Below are 22,052 nucleotides of genomic sequence, written 5' to 3'. Positions count from 1 at the left end.
AACACAGCCCACACCTTTGCACCATCCCCCCATTGAATTGAACCCGGGTGCCTGGCGCCGTGAGACAGCGGTGCTAACCACTGTGCTACCTGCTGGGATTTTCCAAAAAATTCTGTTTTTATTTTACGATTACCAATCACCTTGTGGAATTTATCCTCCAGCCCAGTCACAATATTTTACATGGGGAGTTGGGACCCGGTGTGGGGCAAAAAGCAGTTTTCGCAGCTCCACCTACTGGCCCCCTAATTTTCCATCTGTGGAATCACCATTCAATTATGAATAGTCCAATCAGAGGACCAATAGCTCTGAATCCTCCAAAAAATCAACAGGAGAGTTGGGTTCTGCTGAGGAATGCAGGACACCAGGAAGTAATTGAAGAAAGAAATAAAAATAATAGGGCCACGTGTTGGAGGGGAAACTCCTTTGGGGAAATTGTGGGGACCACAAGGGCTCCTTGCCTGTGACCCCTCTACATTCCATGACATCACCACTCCCTCAGACTGGCAGTGGGAGGTCGCCAGATAAATGCAGGCAGAGTCAGAGGGTCATCCGGAGGAGTCATTTCATTGTCGGCAAAATAGTAATGGTGCCATAAAATGGCCTCAAATGGACCTTTAATTATGGAAAGTGGCTGGCTGATTCTTTCATAGACTCATAGAATTTACAGTGCAGAAGGATGCCATTCGGCCCATCGAATTTGCACCGACCCTTGGAAAGAGCACCCGACTGAAGGGCACACCTCCACCTTATCCCCGTAACCCAGTAGCCCCACCAAACCTTTTTGGACACTAAGATTAATTTAGCATGGCCAATCCACCTAACCCGCACATCTTTGGACTGTGGGAGGAAATCGGAGCACCCGGAGGAAACCCACGCAGACACGGGGAGAATGTGCAGACTCCGCACAGAACGTGCAGACTCCGCACAGACAGTGACCCAAGCCAGGAATCGAACCTGGGACCCTGGAGCTGTGAAGCAACAGTGCTAACCACTGTGCTACCGTGTCACCCTAAGCACGGCATGGCCCAAGCAGGCAGTTTCCCCACCTCAGAACAAACTGTCAAACAAATGCCCAGAAGGTGTGACTGGGTCGGCGGGCATTTCTAATATGGTTGCCCATGTTTTTACCAGCCCCCCCTGCCTCACAGTCTGTCTCCCAGGGGCCAGTTAAACACCTCCCAATGTGAATTACTAGGACCTATCTAAAATTTCCAGAGCTGCCTTTTCTAATTGGACAAGGTTGTGAATTATTGGTGACCCTCATCCTGCCCAAGACTGCTGTTTTTAAGTGTGTGGCAGCTTCTCCTGCAAGAAGAAAGAGGAGTATGTAAATTGTATGCCCTGGTGAGAGATTGTTTATGTTGGGGTAGAATAATGTGATGGTGTGTGTGCTGGCAGTTTGCAAAACCTATTCAAATGGACCACATGTTTCACTTTTGCAAGTATCTCTCACCAACATCATAATGCACACATGTTGTCTGCTGTAGCTATTTTTAATTGCCTTTTGGTGCAAATTGAATTTCTCCATCATAGATCTTGCATGTAGGAGGGTGACATTAGACAAAAAGAGTGCAAGAAAAGTTATGTCATAGGAGAAGGAGAAAATTGTATTTTGATGTAAAATTAAACATTCACAAATTTGAAAATGTGGGATCATAGAAATCCATTTACATATTCAATAACTTGTGGTTTATTTTCTGTGCTGTGTTGTAATTTAGTATTGACTTTCAGTAGAATTGAAAACAGGAACAATTCGGAGCTGTGGTGAAATGTCAAGTGGGTAAATAAAATTATTTTTGTGTGTATTTGAAGACTATGAAGAATGGCCAGTCATTTTCTCATGGTCAGTTATCTTCCTTGATGATGACACAAGTTTACATGCTAAGTATCAACAGTGGGGCCTCAGCTTTGAACTACTGTCAGCAGTGTACTCAACAAGTGATATTGTAATTTGTCAATGTAAGTACAAAAATGAGTTGGTGGCTCGCAGGATTACATTAAATAAAATTCTATGTACATAGCTAGATCAGCTGATTTAAAATCAATAAAGGAATCAACAGGGATAAAGCAGAAAAGTAGAGTTGCAGAATATCATTTCAGATCAGTCATCCAGAGCAGGCTGGATAGGCAGAATTGCCTGCTTCTCATCCTATGTCTTATGGTCCTATTTGTAGTCATAGAGAATAGTGACATTTTTTTATTTAAAAAAAATAAATAATTTTTATTAAAGGTTTTCATAAAATATCAATAACAAAATGAAAAAGGAACCCAACAGGGTTAAGTACAAAACACAGTCCAGAAAAACAACCCTCCATACCCCCCTCACCCTGTACATAAATAATAAATTAACATGAACACCCCGACTTAATACAACAAGTATATACACCCCCTCAGACCCTCCAGTGTAAATAAGAAAAACAAAAAATAAAGTGACCCCCCCCCCCCCCCCCCCCCCGCCGGAGTTGCTGCTGCCATTGACCAATATCTACCGCTCTGCCAGGAAGTCTAAGAACAGTTGCCACAGCCGAAAGAACCCTTGTACCGACCCTCTCAAGACGAATTTCACCCTCTCCAACTTAATAAACCCCGCCATATCGTTGATCCAGGATTCCACGCTTGGGGGCCTCGCAAGCTTCCACTGAAGAAGAATCCTTCGCCGGGCTACCAGGGACGCAAAGGCCAGAATTCCGGCCTCTTTCGCCTCCTGCACTCCCGGCTCCTCTGCCACCCCAAATATTGCGAGCCCCCAGCCCGGCTTGACCCTGGATCCTACCACCCTCGACACCGTCCTCGCTACGCCCTTCCAAAATTCCTCCAGCGCTGGGCATGCCCAGAACATATGGGTGTGATTTGCTGGGCTCCCTGAGCACCTAACACACCTGTCCTCACCCCCAAAAAACCGACTCATCCTTGTCCCAGTCATGCGTGCCCTGTGTAGCACCTTAAACTGTATGAGGCTGAGCCTCGTGCACGATGAGGAAGAGTTCACCCTCCCCAGGGCATCTGCCCATGTCCCTTCCTCAATTTCCTCTTCCAATTCCTCCTCCCACTTACCTTTTACCTCCACCACCGAGGCCTCCTCCTCCTCCTGCATCACCTGGTAAGTTTCCGAGATCTTCCCCACTCCCATCCACACCCCCGAGAGCACCCTGTCCTGTACTGTATGTGGCCGTGACTCGTACCCACACAAGACGCTGTCTCCAGCCTCTTCCATGCAGCCCCCTCCCCCTCCATCGCCCACCTGCGCACCATCGTCGCATTGGCGGCCCAGTAGTATCCACAGAGGTTGGGCAGCGCCAGTCCCCCCCCTATCTCTACTCCGCTCCAGGAACACCCTTCTCACCCTCGGAGTTCCTCGTGTCCACACAAACTCCATTATACTCCTGTTAACCTGCCTGAAAAAAGTCTTCGGGATAAACACGGGGAGGCACTGGAACAGGAACAAAAACCTCGGGAGCACCGTCATTTTGATTGACTGCACCCTACCCGCCAAGGACAGCGGCAATGCGTCCCACCTCTTGAACTCCTCCTCCATTTGCTCCACCAGCCTTGTAAAATTAAGCCTATGCAGGGCCCCCCAGCTCCTGGCCACCTGGACTCCCAGATACCTGACGCTCCTTCTCCGCCTTTTTTAGTGGGAGCTCGCCAATCCCCCTCTCCTGGTCCCCTGGATGAACTACAAACAGCTCGCTTTTCCCCATGTTGTACCCCGAAAAGTCCCCGAATTCCCTAAGAATCCTCATTACCTCCGGCATTCTTCCCACCGGGTCCGCCACATACAGCAGCAGGTCGTCTGCATAAAGTGACACCCTATGCTCCTCCCCACCACGCACCAACCCCCTCCAGTTCCTTGACTCCCTCAGTGCCATAGCCAGGGGTTCAATCGCTAGTGCGGAGAGCAGGGGGGATAATGGACACCCCTGTCTCGTCCCTCGGTACAGCCGAAAGTACTAGGACCTCCTCCTGTTTGTGGCCACACTCGCCATCGGGACCTCATACAACAACCTAACCCACCTGACAAACCCCTCACCAAACCCAAACCTCTTCAACACCTCCCACAGGTACCCCCACTTTACCCTATCGAAGGCTTTCTCAGCGTCCATCGCCACCACTATCTCCGCCTCCCCCTCCTTCGCCGGCATCATGATAACGTTCAAAAGCCTCCGCACATTCACGTTCAACTGCCTCCCCTTCACAAACCCCGTCTGGTCTTTATGGATGATCTGCGGCACACAATCCTCAATCCTCGTAGCTAAGACCTTCGCCAGCACCTTGGCATCTACATTTAGCAAGGAAATCGGTCTGTAAGACCCACACTGCAGGGGATCCTTGTCCCACTTCAGGATCAAGGAGATCAGTGCCCGGGACATCGTCGGGGGCAAGGCGCCCCCCTCCCTTGCCTCAATGAAGATCCTAACTAACAGCGGGCCCAACAGGTCCATATATTTTTTGTAGAATTCGACCGGGAAACCGTCCGGCCCCGGTGCCTTCCCCGCCTGCATGCTTCCTATCCCTTTGATCAGCTCCTCCAGCCCAATCAGGGCCCCCAATCCTGCCACTAGTCCCTCTTCCACCTTTGGAAACCTCAATAGGTCCAGGAAGCGGCCCATCCCTCCCTCCTCCTGTGGGAGCTCGGATTGGTACAATTCCTCGTAGAAGTCCCTGAAGACCCCATTAATGCCAACTCCACTCCGCACCACATTCCCTCCCCTGTCTTTAACTCCCCCGATCTCTCTAGCTGCGTCCCGCTTCCGAAGCTGATGCGCCAGCATCCGGCTTGCCTTTTCCCCATACTCGTAAATCGCCCCCTGGGCCTTCCTCCACTGCACCTCAGCCTTCCTGGTGGTCACCAGGTCGAATTTGGCCTGGAGGCTACGCTCAACAATCCTTCCTCGGGCTCCTCCGCATACCTCCTGTCTACCCTCACCATCTCCCCCACCAGCTTCTCCCTCTCCCACCGCTCCCTCCGCTCCATGTGGGCCCTAATGGTAATCAGCTCTCCCCTCACCACCGCCTTAAGTGCCTCCCATACCATCCCCACTCGAACCTCCCCGGTGTAGTTGGTCTCCAGGTACCTCTCTATACTTCCTCGGACCCGCTCGCTCACCTCCTCGTCCGCCAACAGCCGCACCTCCAAGAGCCACAGCGGGCGCTGGTCCCTCTCCTCCCCCATCTCCAAGTCCACCCAATGCGGTGCGTGGTCCGAAATGGCTATTGCCAAATACTCAGTATCCTCTACTCTCGCTATCAGCGCCCTACTCAAGATGAAAAAGTCGATTCGGGAATAAGCCTTATGGACATGTGAGAAGAATGAAAATTCCCTTGCCTCCGACCTTGCAAATCTCCAAGGGATCCTTGTCCCACTTCATCTGGTCCCCTCCCATCCGGTCCATAAACCCCCTCAGCACTCTAGCCGCCGCCGGCTTCCTACCCGTCCTAGACCTGGAGCGATCCAGTGCCGGATCCAGCACCGTGTTAAAGTCTCCCCCCATTATCAGGCCCCCCACTTCCAAGTCTGGGATCCGACCCAACATACGCCGCATAAAACCCGCATCGTCCCAGTTCGGGGCATACACATTGACCAGTACCACCCTCTCTCCCTACAACGTACCACTTACCATTATGTACCTGCCGCCATTATCTGCCACAATGCTCGACGCCTCAAACGACACCTTCTTTCCCACCAAGTTCACCACCCCTCGATTTTTAGCCTCCAGCCCCGAGTGAAACACCTGACCTACCCACTCTTTCCTCAATCTTACCTGGTCTGCCACCTTCAGGTGTGTCTCCTGAAGCATAACCACATCCGCCTTGAGCCCCTTCAGGTGCGCGAACACGCGGGCCCGCTTAACCAGCCCATTCAGTACCCTTACATTCCAGGTTATCAGCCGGATCAGGGGGCTGTCCGCCCCCTTCTCCCGCCGACTAGCCATAACTCCTCCTTGGCCAGCCACGCGCCCGCACCCCACACCCGGCCCGTTCCCCACGGCGGCATACCCCCGTCTCGACCCCCCCCCACTCGCTCCAGCTCCTCCTTGACCCCCGGCTAAGACCCATCCTAGCTGATTTACTCCCCCCATTGCACTTCCGCAAGGCAACTGACTCCTGCTGACCCCGGCCACTCCCGCCTCTCCTTTGACTCCTCCCATTGTGTGGCACACCCTCCTCTCCCGTCCCCATCTATAGGCTCTCCCCCTCCCCCTTCTGTTCTAAGCGTGGGAAACAACCGTCGCTTCCCCGCCCCAGCCCCGCTCCCTCCAGTCTTCAGCACGGGAAAAAGCTCATCTTTCCACCTACCAGGCCCCGCCACCCCTGACGCAGCTCCTTTTACAGGCCCGGTCCCCTCACCCCTGACTCGGGCCTCCCCCTCCCCCGCGGGGCCCCATCTCACCTCCAAGAGCCCCCCTGACCAACCCAACCAAAACAGTACCCAACCCGCCCCAGCCACCCTCACCCACCCAAAAGAGAAAAAACACAAAGAAAAAGAAACCCGGAGCAATACAAAGGCCCCCCCTTCGAAACAAAATAAACATAGCATATCAGCCGCAGTCTCCAATCACCCGTCCCGACCCTCAATCTGTGTCCACCTTCTCGGCCTGAACAAAGGCCCACGCCTCCTCTGGAGACTCAAAATAATGGTGCCGGTCTTTGTAGGTAACCCACAGTCGCGCAGGCTGCAACATGCCAAACTTCACCCCCTTCCAGTGCAGCACCGCCTTCGCTCGATTGTACCCGGCCCTCCTCTTCACCACCTCCGCACTCCAGTCCTGATATATCCGAACCTCCGCGTTCTCCCACCTGCTGCTCCTCTCCTTCTTGGCCCACCTGAGCACACACTCCCGATCGACGAACCGATGGAACCTCACCAGCACCGCCCGCGGGGCTCGTTAGCCTTGGGCCCCTTCCAGCTCCAGGGGCCCCTGGAAGGACCCCGCTCCCATCAGTGAGTTCAACATGATGACCACATAGGCCCCCACGCCCGGCCCCTCCAGCCCCTCCGGAAGGCCCAGAATCCACAGATTCTTCCGCCTCGACCGATTCTCCATCTCCTCGAATCGCTCCTGCCATTTCTTGTGGAGCGCCTTGTGCGCCTCCACCTTTACCGCCAGGCCTAAGATCTCGTCCTCATTGTCAGAGATCTTTTGTCGAGCCTCGCGGATCGTCACTCCCTGGTCCGCCTGTGTCTCCAGCAGCTTATCAATAGACGCCTTCATCGGCTCTAGCAGGTCCGTTTTAATCTCTCTGGAGCAGCGCTGGATACCCTCCTGCTGCTCTTCCGCCCACTGCATCCACGCTGCCTGGTCTCCGCCCACCGCCATTTGGTCCTTCTTCCCTCGCACCTTCTTCGGGTCCAACACCACCTTTTTTGTCGCCCCGCTCCTAGTTGAAGCCATATGCTGACGGGGAGCTGTTGTAGACTCTGTCCCACATCGGGAAACGTCGAAAAAGTGCCGTTGGGGGCCCTGAAAAGAGACCAAAAGTCTGTTTTTGCGGGAGCCGCCGAATGTGCGACTTAGCTCCGCATAGCCGCAACCGGAAGTCGAAAATTTTGTTTTAGTTGTATTTAGTATACTGTTTGAAGTTAACTATCAACATGACAATTCTTAGCAATTAGTTTGAACTTTTTTTTTAACGGGATTAAATAAATAATTGGATGTGTTTGCACACTGGTTCGAGAAAATCAGAAAATTAATTTATTCCCTTTTTATGAATAGGATTCTGAATTTCCAATTGACACAAGAGTGAACCCATACCTTGCTCAAATGAAAGGCTCTCCCAGTAATTTGCTCAGATCAGGTGGATGCAAAATGACAAAGACTTTGAAAGTACACGAGCTGGCAGTGAGCTGGTAAGTAACATTATTTATATATTGAGTAATTTTCACCAAACAGAATTTACTTTGATATTGTGAGTATTGTGAGATAGATTTGGGAAGTTGATTTTTTAATGTCAATGCAAAGCAAGTCCTTTTTCAGATTTCGGCCTCATTTCAATTTTCGTGTTGAGCTGCAGGTACCAAACACAGGTTACCACTTTGAATGGCAGAAAATCAACCAACATTTTGCATGAAGCTGGCTGTTAGAAATAGGGGAATGTGGACCCAGGAAGGAGAGGAAGAGTAGGCTATCAGCGAGTCAGCGAGCAGGAATACTCTTCCTGACCCCACAAAAATATATTTTGAAACTGACTTTGTCATGAGTGGCCTCTAGCAGTCCCTTTAAGATTCAACACCCAATACAACTGGGGCATGCACACATAGCACAAAATTCTCATACAATCCGTGTACTTATTTAGATGTAAAATTGCAAGACTTTTAACCTTGCAGCAACAGAAGCAGAGATCATTAGTGTATTTTATGCATAAATGTGTGATCTAATTGACGTCTTGGAAAGGCCATTTTGTGGCCTTGTGCTATATGTAACAACTAAAATATTGACATGATATAAATATTTAAGTAATGTTTGCTTTAAAATATTGCCAACCTCCAAACATATTTTAAAAAGTCAAAGAAAATTGTAGCATATTTAGAAGATCATGTCACTGAAAATATGAATTATGTGAGTTGTTTCTATTTGCAGTTACAAGTAGCCGATATAAATGATACTTCAGAATTGCCTATTTGTATATTCTAGAATTTTTGTACCTCGTACCTTGCTCGTATTTTTAAGTTTTTATAATTATCTATTTATGCCAACTTGACGTTATCCTTGTTGCCATAAGATCTGTATATTGAATTCCATTCCAGAGATTACCCTAAAACTTTGTAATAGACAATAACAGAAAAGATTGTTCAATGGCTTAAATTCATTACAAAGTATTTGTATCTGAGAAACAGATCATTTCATTCAACAGAACCATGTTGGTGTTTATGCTCCACATGAATCTCCTCGCACCCATCTTCATTTCCCTTTGTCACCTTCATTATTTCCTACAATTTGGAATGCATTTGTTTTTTGTGCTGTATGTGAAGGACATTTGTGGCACTAAAATGCAATATCAATTTCAGTTCAAGAAACCTGTGTACTTTCTAAGCTGTTTGATGCAAAATTAGTGCTACAGGTAGATAAACCCATGAAGAAAACATGGACAATACTCAAAATAATACTGAGATTAACACACATGGTGGTTTAGTTTGTATTTCGTGTGTGATTGCATTGATCAATAACTAAAAAGAAATAATTTATTTGGCCTTGATTGATGTAGCTTGCAGATTATTTAAAAATACATTGTGTGTCTCCAGGATTCTGTCATGAATTCACTACAAATTTTGTGGAGAATAATGCAGCAAAACTAGAGAATCTGTCTTGGAATGATTGGCATTTGCACTACTATTCAATAAGAAAGGTTTCATCTGTTACATGTTCAATTGTAATGAAATCAGAACTCAGTTCTTTTACGAGCAATTAAGTCAAATTACAAGTAAGTGTAAAAATTCTGAGTAGGCAAATAACAGATTAACAGGAATAATATTTGTTTATTTAGTTTTGCTTTTCAGTTAACAGATGCAGTAGAAAATAATGTAGTAGTTGATATGGGCTAAGCACCACCTTATAGATTTTCAAAAACCACACTTGTACAAACTGTTAGATATTGTTGACTTTCACTATTGTCACTGCAATATGTCATTCTGTGAGAACTAATTATCTTTGGAAACCTCATTTATTTAACAATTAATGCACAGTAGCTGCATGATGAATATAAGAATTTCAGATATATTCTATCATTGGTATTTGGTGCAGTATGGGTTAAACATCTGAGTTACTACGTGACTGCTGCAGTCATGTTTTAAATGAATCCTGGTTTGAAAGGTTGAGAGTCAAGGGTGCAATTAAGGTATCATAAAAAAGCTTGGAATAATACAGTTTTGTTTGGATTAAGGGGCGATTCCCTGTGGACTTAGTTAGATTTCAGCTTGGTAAACTGATGTAGTTACTGGGTGGAGCTAAGGTATCAGGCATTTTGAGGAAAAGCAGGTCAGTTGAGTTCTAGATGGAGCTATGATCAGAAGTCCAGCATTTTGCTCTCACTGCTGTTCAGTTAAATATGTGCCAGTTATAGAACATAGGACACATATTTTCAAGCAGTCTTTTCAAGCAGTTCAGAATGGCCTTGGGTCTAAAGGGATCAAGGGCGAGTGGGGGGAGGCAGGATCAGGGTATTGAACTTGAAGACAATAATCAATGGTGGAGCAGGCTCGAAGGGACGAATGACCTTCTATTTTCTATATTTCTATGTCATTTTAAAGGGTGAGCTGAAACAAGCTGAAACAGCTTTTGAAGAAATACAGGCAGAGTTTCTACATGGTTCTGAAAGGATTCAGATTTTTTTCTTTGAAACAGCCTCAAAGAACAGCTCTGTACAGCAGGTATTCCTGAGTGCTAATTGCCTTTAACAGTGTTTTAAAGCTGAGGGGCGGGATTCTCCATTGCCCGATGCTGAAATCGGGAACGGCGATCGGATGGAGGATAGCTCCTGATGCCAAAATCGCAGTTTGACGCTATGTTGCGATGTTCTGCCTCCTCCAAAACGGCATCATTGTGACGTGAGACGCACGCAGTTGCAACCACGTTCACATCTCATTATCGGGCCCACCCGCGATGCTCCGCCTCCGATGGGTCGAGTTCCTGAGGGCGCTGTCCACGTGTGGTCTCAACAGCCGTGAACCTGCCGTGGCAGCTGCGTAGAGAGAGAGAGGGTGTACAGACAGTGTCCAGTACCACCATACTTTGCCGGCAGTCGTGCCGCTGGCTGGGGGGGGTTCTGCCGCTCCCGCCAGGGCTTCTGGCTGGGGGGCTTCTGCCAGGGCTGGGGGGAGTGGTGGGGGGCGGCCAGGAAGTGGGCTGTGGTGTCGGGGAGGATGAGTATGAGGTCCAGCACAATCGGCGCCATCTTTTTGGAAGCGATCCGTGTGGGGGGGTGTATGCAGCTTGTCAACCCTGTGCATGTCCAGCACGGACCCACTGATTCTCCACTGTTTTCCACGTGTTCTGCGGATGTTTCACGCGGCGCCGGTGCTAGTCCCTCACTGGGAGCGGATCTGGTGCGGGTGTGGCGCCGATTTTTCCATCGTGGAACTCCACGGATCCTCCGTTGGCGTCAGCACTTAGATTCAGGAACGGAGAATCCAGCCCGAGATGTTTATTTTTGTTGCTTCAGTGGGAATAAACACAGTAGTTAGGGGTTACTGTATTCACTGTATTAATTAGCATTGTTTAAGGGTTAATTATGAGTTATTATCTGGGGTGGTGTTAAAGATATTTTAAATTGTGTTAGTAATAAAGTTTGTTTTAATATACCATATCCCTTTTCTTTGTGAAATCACTCCTGGAGCAAGATATACTTTGTCTTTCAAAGTTAAAATAAAATATTGGTGTTTCTGTCCAGTATCCTAGCCACTGTTGGGGTCTGATCCAGGATCGTAATAACTGACAAACTGAAGAGGTTGATTATTATTCTGTTATTTTCCTGTTCCATCTGCTGGGAATTGCCTATTTTATATTCCATTCTGTTATCCAGAACTATTTTTCGATTGAAGTTTCATTTCAATTCTGCGAGCAACCTGTGTGTGAAAATGGGTATCCTAGACAGTGGAAACTGAGATGATCATTCTCTGAGACCTGTGTGGCACAAATATTACTTGCTGCTGATCAGCACAGGCCTGGATGATGTTGAAGTCATGCTGAAATGCTGGAATGGACTGCTTCATCATCTGAGGAATTGTGAAAGGAGTCAAACATTGTGAAATCATCAGCAAATGCTCGGTAGGCATGATCTTATGATGGAAGAAGGTATTTAATGAAACAACTGGAGATAGTTGAGCCTAAGATGATTCCCTGATGAAATCCTGCAGCGATGTCCTGGAGCTCAGATGATTGATCTCTATCAACCAGAATCATCTTCCTTTCTGCTAAGTATAACTCCAGCCAACATCTGTATTAACTTCACTCAGTTTCGTTGGTATCATACTCGTCAAATGAGGCATTGATGTGAAGGGCAATCATAGATCATAGATCATAGAATTTACAGTGCAGAATCAATCTGACTTCACCTCTGGAAATCAGATTGTGTCCACATTGAGACTGAGGCTGCAATGAGGTCTCAAGTCACTGGTTCTGGCAGATCACAAAGTGAACATTAGTGAGCCCAGAATGTGTTAAAGAGAAATTTTCTATGTTTCTTTCACTATTGGCTCTAATAGAAGTTAAGTAGATTTAGGTGGAGGGTAGGCAGTATCTAGTCATGATGTTTCGACCGTTGTGAATGGGGGAGAGTAAAGAGCAGCACGTGGCGCAGTGGTTAGCACTGATGTCTCACGGTGCCGAGGTCCCAGGTTTGATCTTGGCTCTGGGTCACTGTCTGTGTGGAGTTTGCACATTCTCCCCTTGTTTGCGTGGGTTTAGCCCCGACAACCCAAAGATGTGCAGGCCAGGTGTATTGGCCACGCTTAATTGCCCCTTATTTGGAAAAAATTAATCGGTTATTCTAAATGTTTAAAAAAAAGTGAATGGAGGAGACTTAAGGGACCAGCTAATATTTTCCTGCCCATTAGTTTTGTTTGATTATAGGCAAAGCTCTGGGGCGGGATTCTCGGCCGGCGGGATCTCCGATTTGCCGGCGCCGGGGTTTCCTGACAGCGTGGGGCTGCCCCACAATGGGAAACCCCACTGACTGGCTGGCAGAACGGAGAATCCCATCGGTGGGTCGAGGCAGAAAAGTGGCGCGGTGGGGCGGAGAATCCAGCCCCTGGAGTATCTGAATAAGGCTTCAAATTCTGGCAATTTACATTTGGATTACACCGCTTTGCACAAAAAAACATGTTCTGTCGGTATATGAACATGTTGTTTTCAGCTAATGTACACAAAATACGCCGCAATTCCTGTTTATTTTTCAATGCCTGCCGATTTTCCTACCAAAGGCATTTTTCAGAGAGATTGAAGGGATGATTATCTCGTTCATATGGGGAGGGAAGGTGGCCAGAATTAAGAAGGTGCTACTACAGAGAGGAAGGCAGGCAGGGGTTTGGGTCTTCCGAACCTGATGTATTATTACTGGGCGGCGAATGTGGAGAAGGTGCGGAGCTGGGTCAGAGGGGTTGACTCCCAATGGGTCACAATGGAGGAGAGTTTGGGTAGGTGGTCAGGATTGAAGGCACTAACGACATCGCCACACCCGACGGCCCTGGGAGATACTCAGTGAGTCCGGTAGTGATAGCGTCATTGAGAAGTATGGGCTGGAGCATGGGGAAATATTTAGATAGATGCAGGTTCGAGACTTTGCCAGAAAGGAGATACAGAGCTTCCCAGTAGAGCTGGCTTCCGCATTGCTGGAGGCGGTGCTGACGACAGGGGGACTGGAGAAGGGGGTAGTATTGGCGGTTTACGGGGCTATTCTGGAGGGTGGGAAGGCACCGCTAGAAGGGATCAAGGCAAAGTGGGAGGAAGAGTTGGGAGAGGGTATGGAGGAGGGGTTCTGGTGTGAGGTGCTCCGGAGGTTAACGCCTCCACCTCGTGTGCGAGGTTGGGGCTGATACATCTGAAGGTGGTGTATCGAGCACCCCTGACAAAGGTGAGGATGAGCCGGCTCTTTGAGGTGGTAGAAGGTGTGTGTGAACGTTGCGGTGGGGGCCCCGCAAACCACGTTCATATGTTTTGGTCCTGTCCAAAGCTGGAGGATTACTGGAAGGAGGTTTTAAGGTAATCTCTAAAGTGGTGCAAGTGAAACTGGACCCGGGCCCTCGGGATGCCATATTCGGGGTGTCGGACCAGCCGGGGTTTGAAACGGGTGCGGAGACAGATGTTGTAGCCTTCGCCTCATTGATCGCCCGAAGGCGGATCCTGTTAGGTGGAGATCAACCTCTTCACCCTGTGCCCTGGTGTGGCATGAGACCTGCTGGAATTTTTGATGCTTGAAATGGTCAAATTTGAACTGAGGGGAAGGATGGAGGGGTTCTACAATTCATGGGCGTTATTCATTATGCACTTTTGAGAATTGGATCACATCAAACATTGGGGTGGGGGGCTGGGAGACGGTATGCGTTGATGGTGACTATGGATGATTCCTGATTCCTTTTAGTCATTTATTTATGTTAACATGCGGCTAATGTTTGGGGTTTGGTGGGAGGATGGGATCGTTGTTATTGATATGGGGATTGACATTACATTCGTTACTGATTATTGTTTATTGTTGGGTGTAAATTTGGGAGAAAATGTGAAAAAGGAGAATAAAAATATATATTTTTTAAAATGTACACAAAATACAAGGAATAAAGAAATTGAGACTATTTAGCCAATCTAGAAAATACAAATTAATACAGCAAGTGAAAGAAATATATGTTTCAGCAGATGATGGGAGCATAAAAGATGGGCAGCTAATTTATTCATATATTTACGAAGTAGCTGCAACTATCACTCTTACACTTCATGGACCAATTTCAGGTCAGTGTAATAGAAAAGTTAGGAGAAAAAGAGCAGCTTTTGCAAAATGAAACAACTCTTTCCTAAATTGTTGGATTGAGTGGACATGTTCCATTAAATTGGAAATGACATAAAATAAAGGGCCCTGTCAATTTATAGTCTTTGTTACTTCATGTATGGCCTTTGATATTGGCTGTCCATGAAAAAATAAATCCTGTAGAACAGGACCATTTATTTTTTTCATTTGTGTTTTAGTAACACCACAAAGTAAAACACTAATGTGAATTCAAGAGCTTTTTATCTGATGGAAATGATGAAACTTTAAGAACTGTTTGGTTTAATTGATGTTTATAAATTAATTCATGGAATGTGAGCATTACTGACAAGGCCAGCATTTATTGTCCATCCTAATTGCACATGAAAAGGTGGTAGTGAGCTGCCGGCTACAATGCTGTTTGCGAATGAGTTCCACGTAACAACGAAAAAACGATAATATACTTCACTGACAGTGTTGCCACTGCTGCTGAGATGTACAGTGGTTCGGGCATGCGCAGAGCGACTGCAGACGTAATTCCAATCGCTATTATCAATTTGCGCATGCGTGATTACATCATTGGGCATTATCAGGAAGCATGAAGTAAGATGTCTGGTCCATTGGGTGATGATTCAAGGGTGGCCTAATTGTTAAGGCATTTGACTTTGGTATACATCATGATGTGGTCAGAAGATTGCAGATCCCAGGCCTGCTACGGTAATTTTACACAGATATCTGGTTAAATCTCCATGAAACCGGCCCACCTTCCCACTCATGAGTCAACGTGCTGATTTTTCTGCCAAACATTGCCGGGTTCTTTAGTAAAACTGCATTTCCTTTCTGTGCCGTGCATTTCATTCTCACTCATCTTTGTATTTTATTTTGTTTTGAACAAATAAAATCGAATTCATCATGATAAATTATTAATTATTAGGATGTGGCCATGCCACAGTTGGCAGCACACGCACCTTAGTCACAATTGAACAATTGAGGAGCCCCATTTTCTTACTGGCAGCTGCCTGAAATGTTGCATTCAGGTTTGGTACTGTCAAAGAGTATTATTGAGTTGCTGCAGTGCATCGTTTAAATAGCACACACTGCTGCCAGTGTATGCCGGTGGTGGAGGGAATGGATGCCCAGCAAACAGGCTGCTTTGTCCTGAATTGCGTTGTTCAATGTTGTTGGAACTGCAGTCATCTAGGCAAGTGTAAGAGTATTCAAAAATAATTCTGACTTTGGTCTTGTAGATGGCAGATAGACTTTGGTGAGTCAGCAGGTGAGCAATTCACCACAGGTTTCCTAGCTTATGACCTGCTGTTGTGGATCTATGTGTTTGCGGACGAGACGACTGTGGTGGGTCGTATCTCAAACAACGACGAATTAGACTGCAGAAGGGAGACAGATCACTTGGTTGCATGGTGGACCGAAAACAACCGCTCTCTAAATGCCAACAAAACCAAGGAACTGATCATCGACTTCAGGAAGCATAGTATGACCCCCCCCCCCCCAATCTACATCAATGGCTCCAAAGTGAAGATGGTTGATAGCTTTAAGTTCCTGGCCACCTTCACCAACAGTCTGCCCTGTCCACTCACGTTGATGCAACAGTCAAGAAAGCCCACCAACGTCTCTACTTCCTATGGAACCTAAAGAAATTTGGAATTCCTGCATCGACTCTCATAAACCTCTACAGATGTGCCATAGACAACATCCTATCCAGCTGCATCACAGCTTGGTATGGCAACTGCTCGACCCAAGATCGCAAGAAACTGCAGAGTGTGGTGAACTCAGCCCAAAGCATCACACAAGCTTGCCACCTTCCCAAAGATTGTGACTACGCCTCCCGCTGCCTCAGGAAGGCAGACAGCATTGTCAGAGACCCCTCGGACCCAGGCTTTTCCCTCTTCCAGATCCTTACCTCAGGCAGAAGATACTGAAGTCTGAAGATCCGCACATTCAGACATAAGAACATATTATAGCCTTTTCCTCACAGCTACTAGGGGCTGTTTAGCACAGGGCTAAATCGCTGGCTTTGAAAGCAGACCATGGCAGGCCAGCAGCACGGTTCGATTCCCGTAACAGCCTCCCCGAACAGGCGCCGGAATGTGGCGACTAGGGTCTTTTCACAGTAACTTCATTTGAAGCCTACTTGTGACAATAAGCGATTTTCATTTCATTTCATTTCATACTAGCTTCCTCAACGGCTCTTCCTCGGACTGATTTGTTTCCTGTACGAACACTATTGACAATACCCTATGCTGTTCTTGCTCATGTTGCATTTGCTTTGTTTGGCCCTTTGTTCCCCACTGTAACCAATTACTTATTTGTCGATGTACTTTGTTGTTTATTATTTATTGCCTATTATGTACATACTGTGTATGTTCCCTTGACTGCAGAAAAATACTTTTCTCTGTACATCGGTACATATAACAATCAATCAATCAATCACCGTAGTAGTAACTGGTCCAGTTATGTTTCTGGTCAATGGGTGTCCCCAGTATGCTGATGGGGATTCAGTGATGATAATGCCAATGAATGTCAAAGGGAGATGTTTACATTCTATCTTGTTGGATATGATCATTGCCTGCATTTGTATGGTAGGAATACCAGTTGCCAGTTATCAAATACAAGAGAGGTGGATTCATATCTTGCATGCAAAAGACTTCAAGATGTTATTCTTTATCAACTAATTTACAAGTTTATTACAGAATGATTTAACTACACTTTAAAGTGGATAAGTACACCACAATTCCACATCTCAATGTTAATAAGTATAAATTATAAATAAAGCTGCAGTGCTGAGAAACACCTGCTCTTAAACGGCACTTTACCGGTTTGTTTTGGCCTTGGGGAGATTCCGTTCGCCAAGGACGCCATTAGCAGGATTTCCTGCTAGCGAGCTGGTGGCCCTGCCAAGGTTCTGGGTGGCACTGCCAGGGTGCCAGCCTAGCAGTGCCAAGGTGCCTGGATGCCAGGGGGAGGGCCAATGTGCCAACCTTCCCTGTCCCAACCTCCTGGAGGTCTCCAATGGCCTGGAAGACCCCCACAGGTGCCGTTACACCTGGTCCACGTTTGTGTGGACCCAGTACTAAATGGCACCCTGGCGAGGTCTCCCAGGTGCAGCCAATGAGCCCCGAGCGAACTCATCCGGTGAGCCCAATGGCTCATTTAAATATTCTGATCTGGATCACGCTCAGTGAGGACAAAGTCCAAATCGCAACGCCCTGCGAGATTCCATTGAATCTCATGAGACATTTCGAGGATCGTGAATCTCAAGAGAGGTTTCTTGCAAGTTTCAATGGCCTCATCCCGGCACCAAGTTGGGCGGATTGAGGCCGTTGAATTGCGCCCACAGCTTTAGTTCTAATACAGAATCAAATAAAACTTTAAAAATACAATGTCACAGCTAAAATCAATTTAAGAATGCCCATCAATATTCAAAGTAATGTCTTACCTGAATCCAGAGTGAATCTGTTATTGGGGCAGTTAGACTGAAAAGCTGTCTGCTTTACGATGTCCACAACTCAACAACTGGAGCAACATTGAAAGGGTCCTTTCAGTACCCTTCTAGAATGTCTCTGATGTTCTGAAAGGAAACTGGAACAGTTGTACCTCCCTAAATCAAATCACATTATTCTTTAGCAGCAATAGGTGTTACCTTTTTGATTAACTCTCCCCCTTGACAAATGTTGAATTCTTTACCCGTCAGTCTGGCCTCAATAAAACTCGAGATGGATTTGTAGGCATAGTATTATTTATTTGTAATCAACTTGCAAGTCTGACTCACTTCTCAGGGACACAGAACCAGTCTCCTGGACCCCTTGGAAACGAATGAGGTCCGAGACAAAGGGATCTCTGCAAATACATTCAAATGGCATCAAGTTTCACATACAGATTCCCATAGGTCATCCTATACCCCTCCTGACCTGGCCATACATCCTAATTGGCTCACTGCTCATTCCTTAACCCTGGGCCTCTTGTTACCCAGTATCCTTGTCCCATCCTCTACCAGACACCCCTCCCCCTTTCCTTGCTATGCTTTCTGAAATCCTTTGCGCTTTGTCTTTTGTGAACTCACTAGAATTAAACTAGCCTACATCTACATTACTGTAACTAATATTGAAACTAACTATTTTATATCACATTCGTCATTCCCTCCTTTTATCATTTCATGATAACCTATCTATTCAATCCGTAGCTACGCCTCTCATCTAAAAAGATTAGTCGCTGCATTTCCAATTCCTGGTGCAGCCCCCCTTCATCCGCTGCACCCTCGTGGATCCTAACAGCCGAGATTCTAGGGGCGTCTATCTGTTCCAGTGTACCCCGCATTCTACCCATCACACATTTAAGGATGGCCAGGCCCACAAAGATGCAGCCGAGTGCCACTGCTAAATACATGGCCATATTTATCAACCAGTCCTTCAAACCTCCAAATCCCCAGTTACCCCAAGAGCCAGGGTCCTGCATTCCGTCCAGGTGATCCCGTATGCGATCCATAAATTTAGTGATGTGAGCGGTTAGGTCTTGAACTCCCATGATACACTTGTCCTGCACTATGGCGCATACCCCACCCTCATGGGCCAGAAGATAGTCAAGAGCATACCGGTTCTGCATTGCAAACAACCGCAGCTGAGACAATTCCTTGGTTACTGCCCCGAGGGCTCCCAAGGTTTCGTTTCCCAGGATGGTAAGGCCACAAATAAAATAATTCCTATCGCTGACCGCCAAGGAACCCCCCACACCTCCCAGTTTATCCCTCTTTGGAATGCCCATTCGGGCCTCCCAGCAATGTGGAAAGCCCTAGTCCCAACAGTGATATGAGAGACATTCGCCCAGCCACAAAGGAACTGGAGGCCAGCGTTCAATGGAACCCCAGTGGTGTTGTAACAGACTCATTGGCCAGACGCCTGAGTGATATGACACCTCCTGTCCGTACAGGTGGGGAACAGACATGTTATATTCGTTTCCACCTCTACCAGCAAACAGCCGTACCCATCACTGCCGAAACAATTCTCGTACGATCGGGAGTCTCTATTGGGAGTGAAGTGGCTAGGTTTGTACGCCCTCCACCATTGCAGCCTATCATACTGTGAGTGGGAATTATCCTGACGAAGGGGAAGACAAATAACCGGTGGTACGGAACCCGGATCATAAGGAAGAGTGACTTGCTCGGGAGGTGGCTCGGAACGCTGACAATGACCACCGTTTGGGGAGTGCCCCAAAGCGGTGAAACAAAAAATAACCTAGACACCGCTGCGGGGTTCGGGTAGCAGACAACCCGTCCCTGGCCATACAAGCGGTGGTAAATCTGGTAGAAGAGATTCATACTACCCGGATTTTCCTCAGTCTGGGTCCTAAATGAATTAAGTGTATCTCCTGATAACCTACGTTCTAGTTGTACTCCCCTCCTTACACGCCCCGTCCTCTCTAGTCCCCCCCTCTCTCTCACAACCTCTTCCTACCCTCTCCTGATGGTCTAATTTTACCTTTATGGCACCAATCTTAACACATCCAAAATCAAATTTACATGTACTCCAAAAACAAGGCAATGTCCATGTAATGTTCACTTCCCATCGCCGGGAACGGTGCAATTGCTTCATGAGTCCTGCATTGTCCGTTAACCTGATAACCTTCCATGAGTCGATACCATGTCCTCGTATATGGGGGCAGCGAAGAACGAAATGTCCTTGTAGTTTGGTTGGGGTTACAGATGTAGATGATATTTCCCTTTTCCATGTCCGTCGCCGATGTCACTCCAAGCGAGGCGAGGCCGAAGATTACACAGGCGGTGCGTAGCCACCCCATCATGCTTCACACCTGTAAAACAGCGCCGAGGAAGGGAGGCAGGTTAGTAACCAACCTTTTTACAGTGGTAGAGGTGGACCCAATTTACAGTGGTGGAGGTGGACCCAAGCACTCCGCCCCTCCACTTTAACTGCAGCGGGGGTGGTAAGGAGAACTTGGAAGGGCCCCTCCCATCGTGGCTTCGACCCTTTCCGAGTCCAATTTTTGACCATGACATAACTACCGGGCTGCACTGAAAGTGAGCTAGGTAATGGGGGCAGTGGCGGGTGAGCCGCGCGGACCTGGCCATGGAGCTCTTTGAGGACCTTAGTGAGGGCTAGAACATAGGTGGTCATTCCTTCAGTCATATGGTGAAACTGAACCAGTCTGGGAACATGCGGGTTCCAGGGAGTTGTAAGGGGCCTGCCATAAAGGATCTCGGCAGGAGAGAGCCGGGCCGGTCCCGCAGGTGTAACCTGTAGCTGGAAGAGGGCAACGGGGAGCAACTTAAGCCATGTCAGTCCCGTGTCTGCTCTTAATTTAGCCAATTTAGTTTTGAGGGTCTGATTGTGTCTCTCAACCAACCCGGCCGCCTGCGGTTTGTACGCACAGTGTAACTGCTGGCGTATGCTCAACTGGGAGCAGCTCTCTATTAATCTGTCCAATAAAACGAGGCCTGTTATCAGAACTTAACTGAGCTGGTATACCGTACCGGGGAATGATTTCCCTCATCAGAACTTTCACCACAGTAGCAGCTTTATTATCGGTAGTCAGATACGCCTCGACCCATCTGCTAAACACATCCACAATGACCAAAACATATTTATAACATTGACAACATTGACACCTTTCCAACTCAATGTAATCCATTTGGAGCGTCTCAAAGGGACCACTGGGCAACGGGGTTTGCCTCATACCACAAGGGATACCTTTGCCGGTGTTATTTTGCTGACAAATCAAACACCGATTACTGATACTCTGGGCCAACCCCTGCATTTTAGGGTGCCACCAAGTGTCCAGCAACAAATCACTCGTCGCCCGAGCCCCACAATGAGTTGCAAAGTGTACACATTCAATGACCCATAAAGCCAGTACATCAGACATACAAGTCTGATATGCTGGCGTGGTCCATAAAGAGGAAACCGAATCATATGTACAACCTAACCGTTTCCACTTTTGTTTATTAGTCTCAGGAGCGTCCTCCTGTAACCTTATGACGTCTTGGATGGTTGGCATTGGCTTGTCAGAAGCAGACCTATTTATAGCAGATTGTTTAGTCTGACTTAACATTTTAGGCACCATCACTTGCTGAATTTGTGCGGCTGTCCGCGCTGCACAATCTGCTTGTTCATTACCAACGTCAACTGGGGTCGGAAATCTGCGCGGGCATAAGGAGGGCCTGCAGTAGGTCATTAACTAAACCCCGATGGGATATTTCCGTGCCGGCCGAGATAAGGAATCCCCTATTCTTCCAGAGCTGTGGGTTGGCTGAAGTCAAGTGTTAATTGTTTCAGGGACCTCAAAATATTTTATGGAAGTGCCGTCTGGCATGACTTGAAGTGCGTACTCTGTTGGATCTGAATGATCCACTGCCCTCCTTACCATAGGCCCCAGATCCTTGGCATGGTACTGGTCGTGGACCTGACGTGTAATATGAGGGCTTACAGAAGCTGACTGTGGCCATAAATGTGGTGGTATTGTAACAAAATCGGCTGTACCTTCTTTTCCCGTGACTGTGGCTGTAACCTTGATTGGCCATTCGGTCCCAATTAACGGCCGGTATTTGTCCTCCAACTCCCTGTTTTGTCCGGTTCTGC

At 47.5% G+C, this 22,052-nt stretch overlaps 1 protein-coding gene across 2 annotated transcripts in view; it reads left to right on the top strand.

Moving 5' to 3' along the window:
• spag16 (sperm associated antigen 16) overlaps positions 1 to 22,052 on the top strand; it is a 1,374,442-nt gene that overhangs the window by 151,457 nt on the left and 1,200,933 nt on the right. For both annotated transcript variants that reach the window (XM_072483243.1, XM_072483236.1), the window contains exon 10: positions 7,716 to 7,849. In XM_072483243.1, coding sequence (XP_072339344.1) covers positions 7,716 to 7,849 — 134 coding nt within the window. The remainder of the gene's footprint in view (positions 1 to 7,715; positions 7,850 to 22,052) is intronic.

The sequence above is a fragment of the Scyliorhinus torazame genome, chromosome 2, assembly GCF_047496885.1.
Source record: "Scyliorhinus torazame isolate Kashiwa2021f chromosome 2, sScyTor2.1, whole genome shotgun sequence".
NCBI classification, from domain to species: domain Eukaryota; kingdom Metazoa; phylum Chordata; class Chondrichthyes; order Carcharhiniformes; family Scyliorhinidae; genus Scyliorhinus; species Scyliorhinus torazame.
The sequence above is the reverse complement of the archived record's forward strand: the minus strand, read 5'-3'. Positions and strand labels throughout refer to the sequence as shown.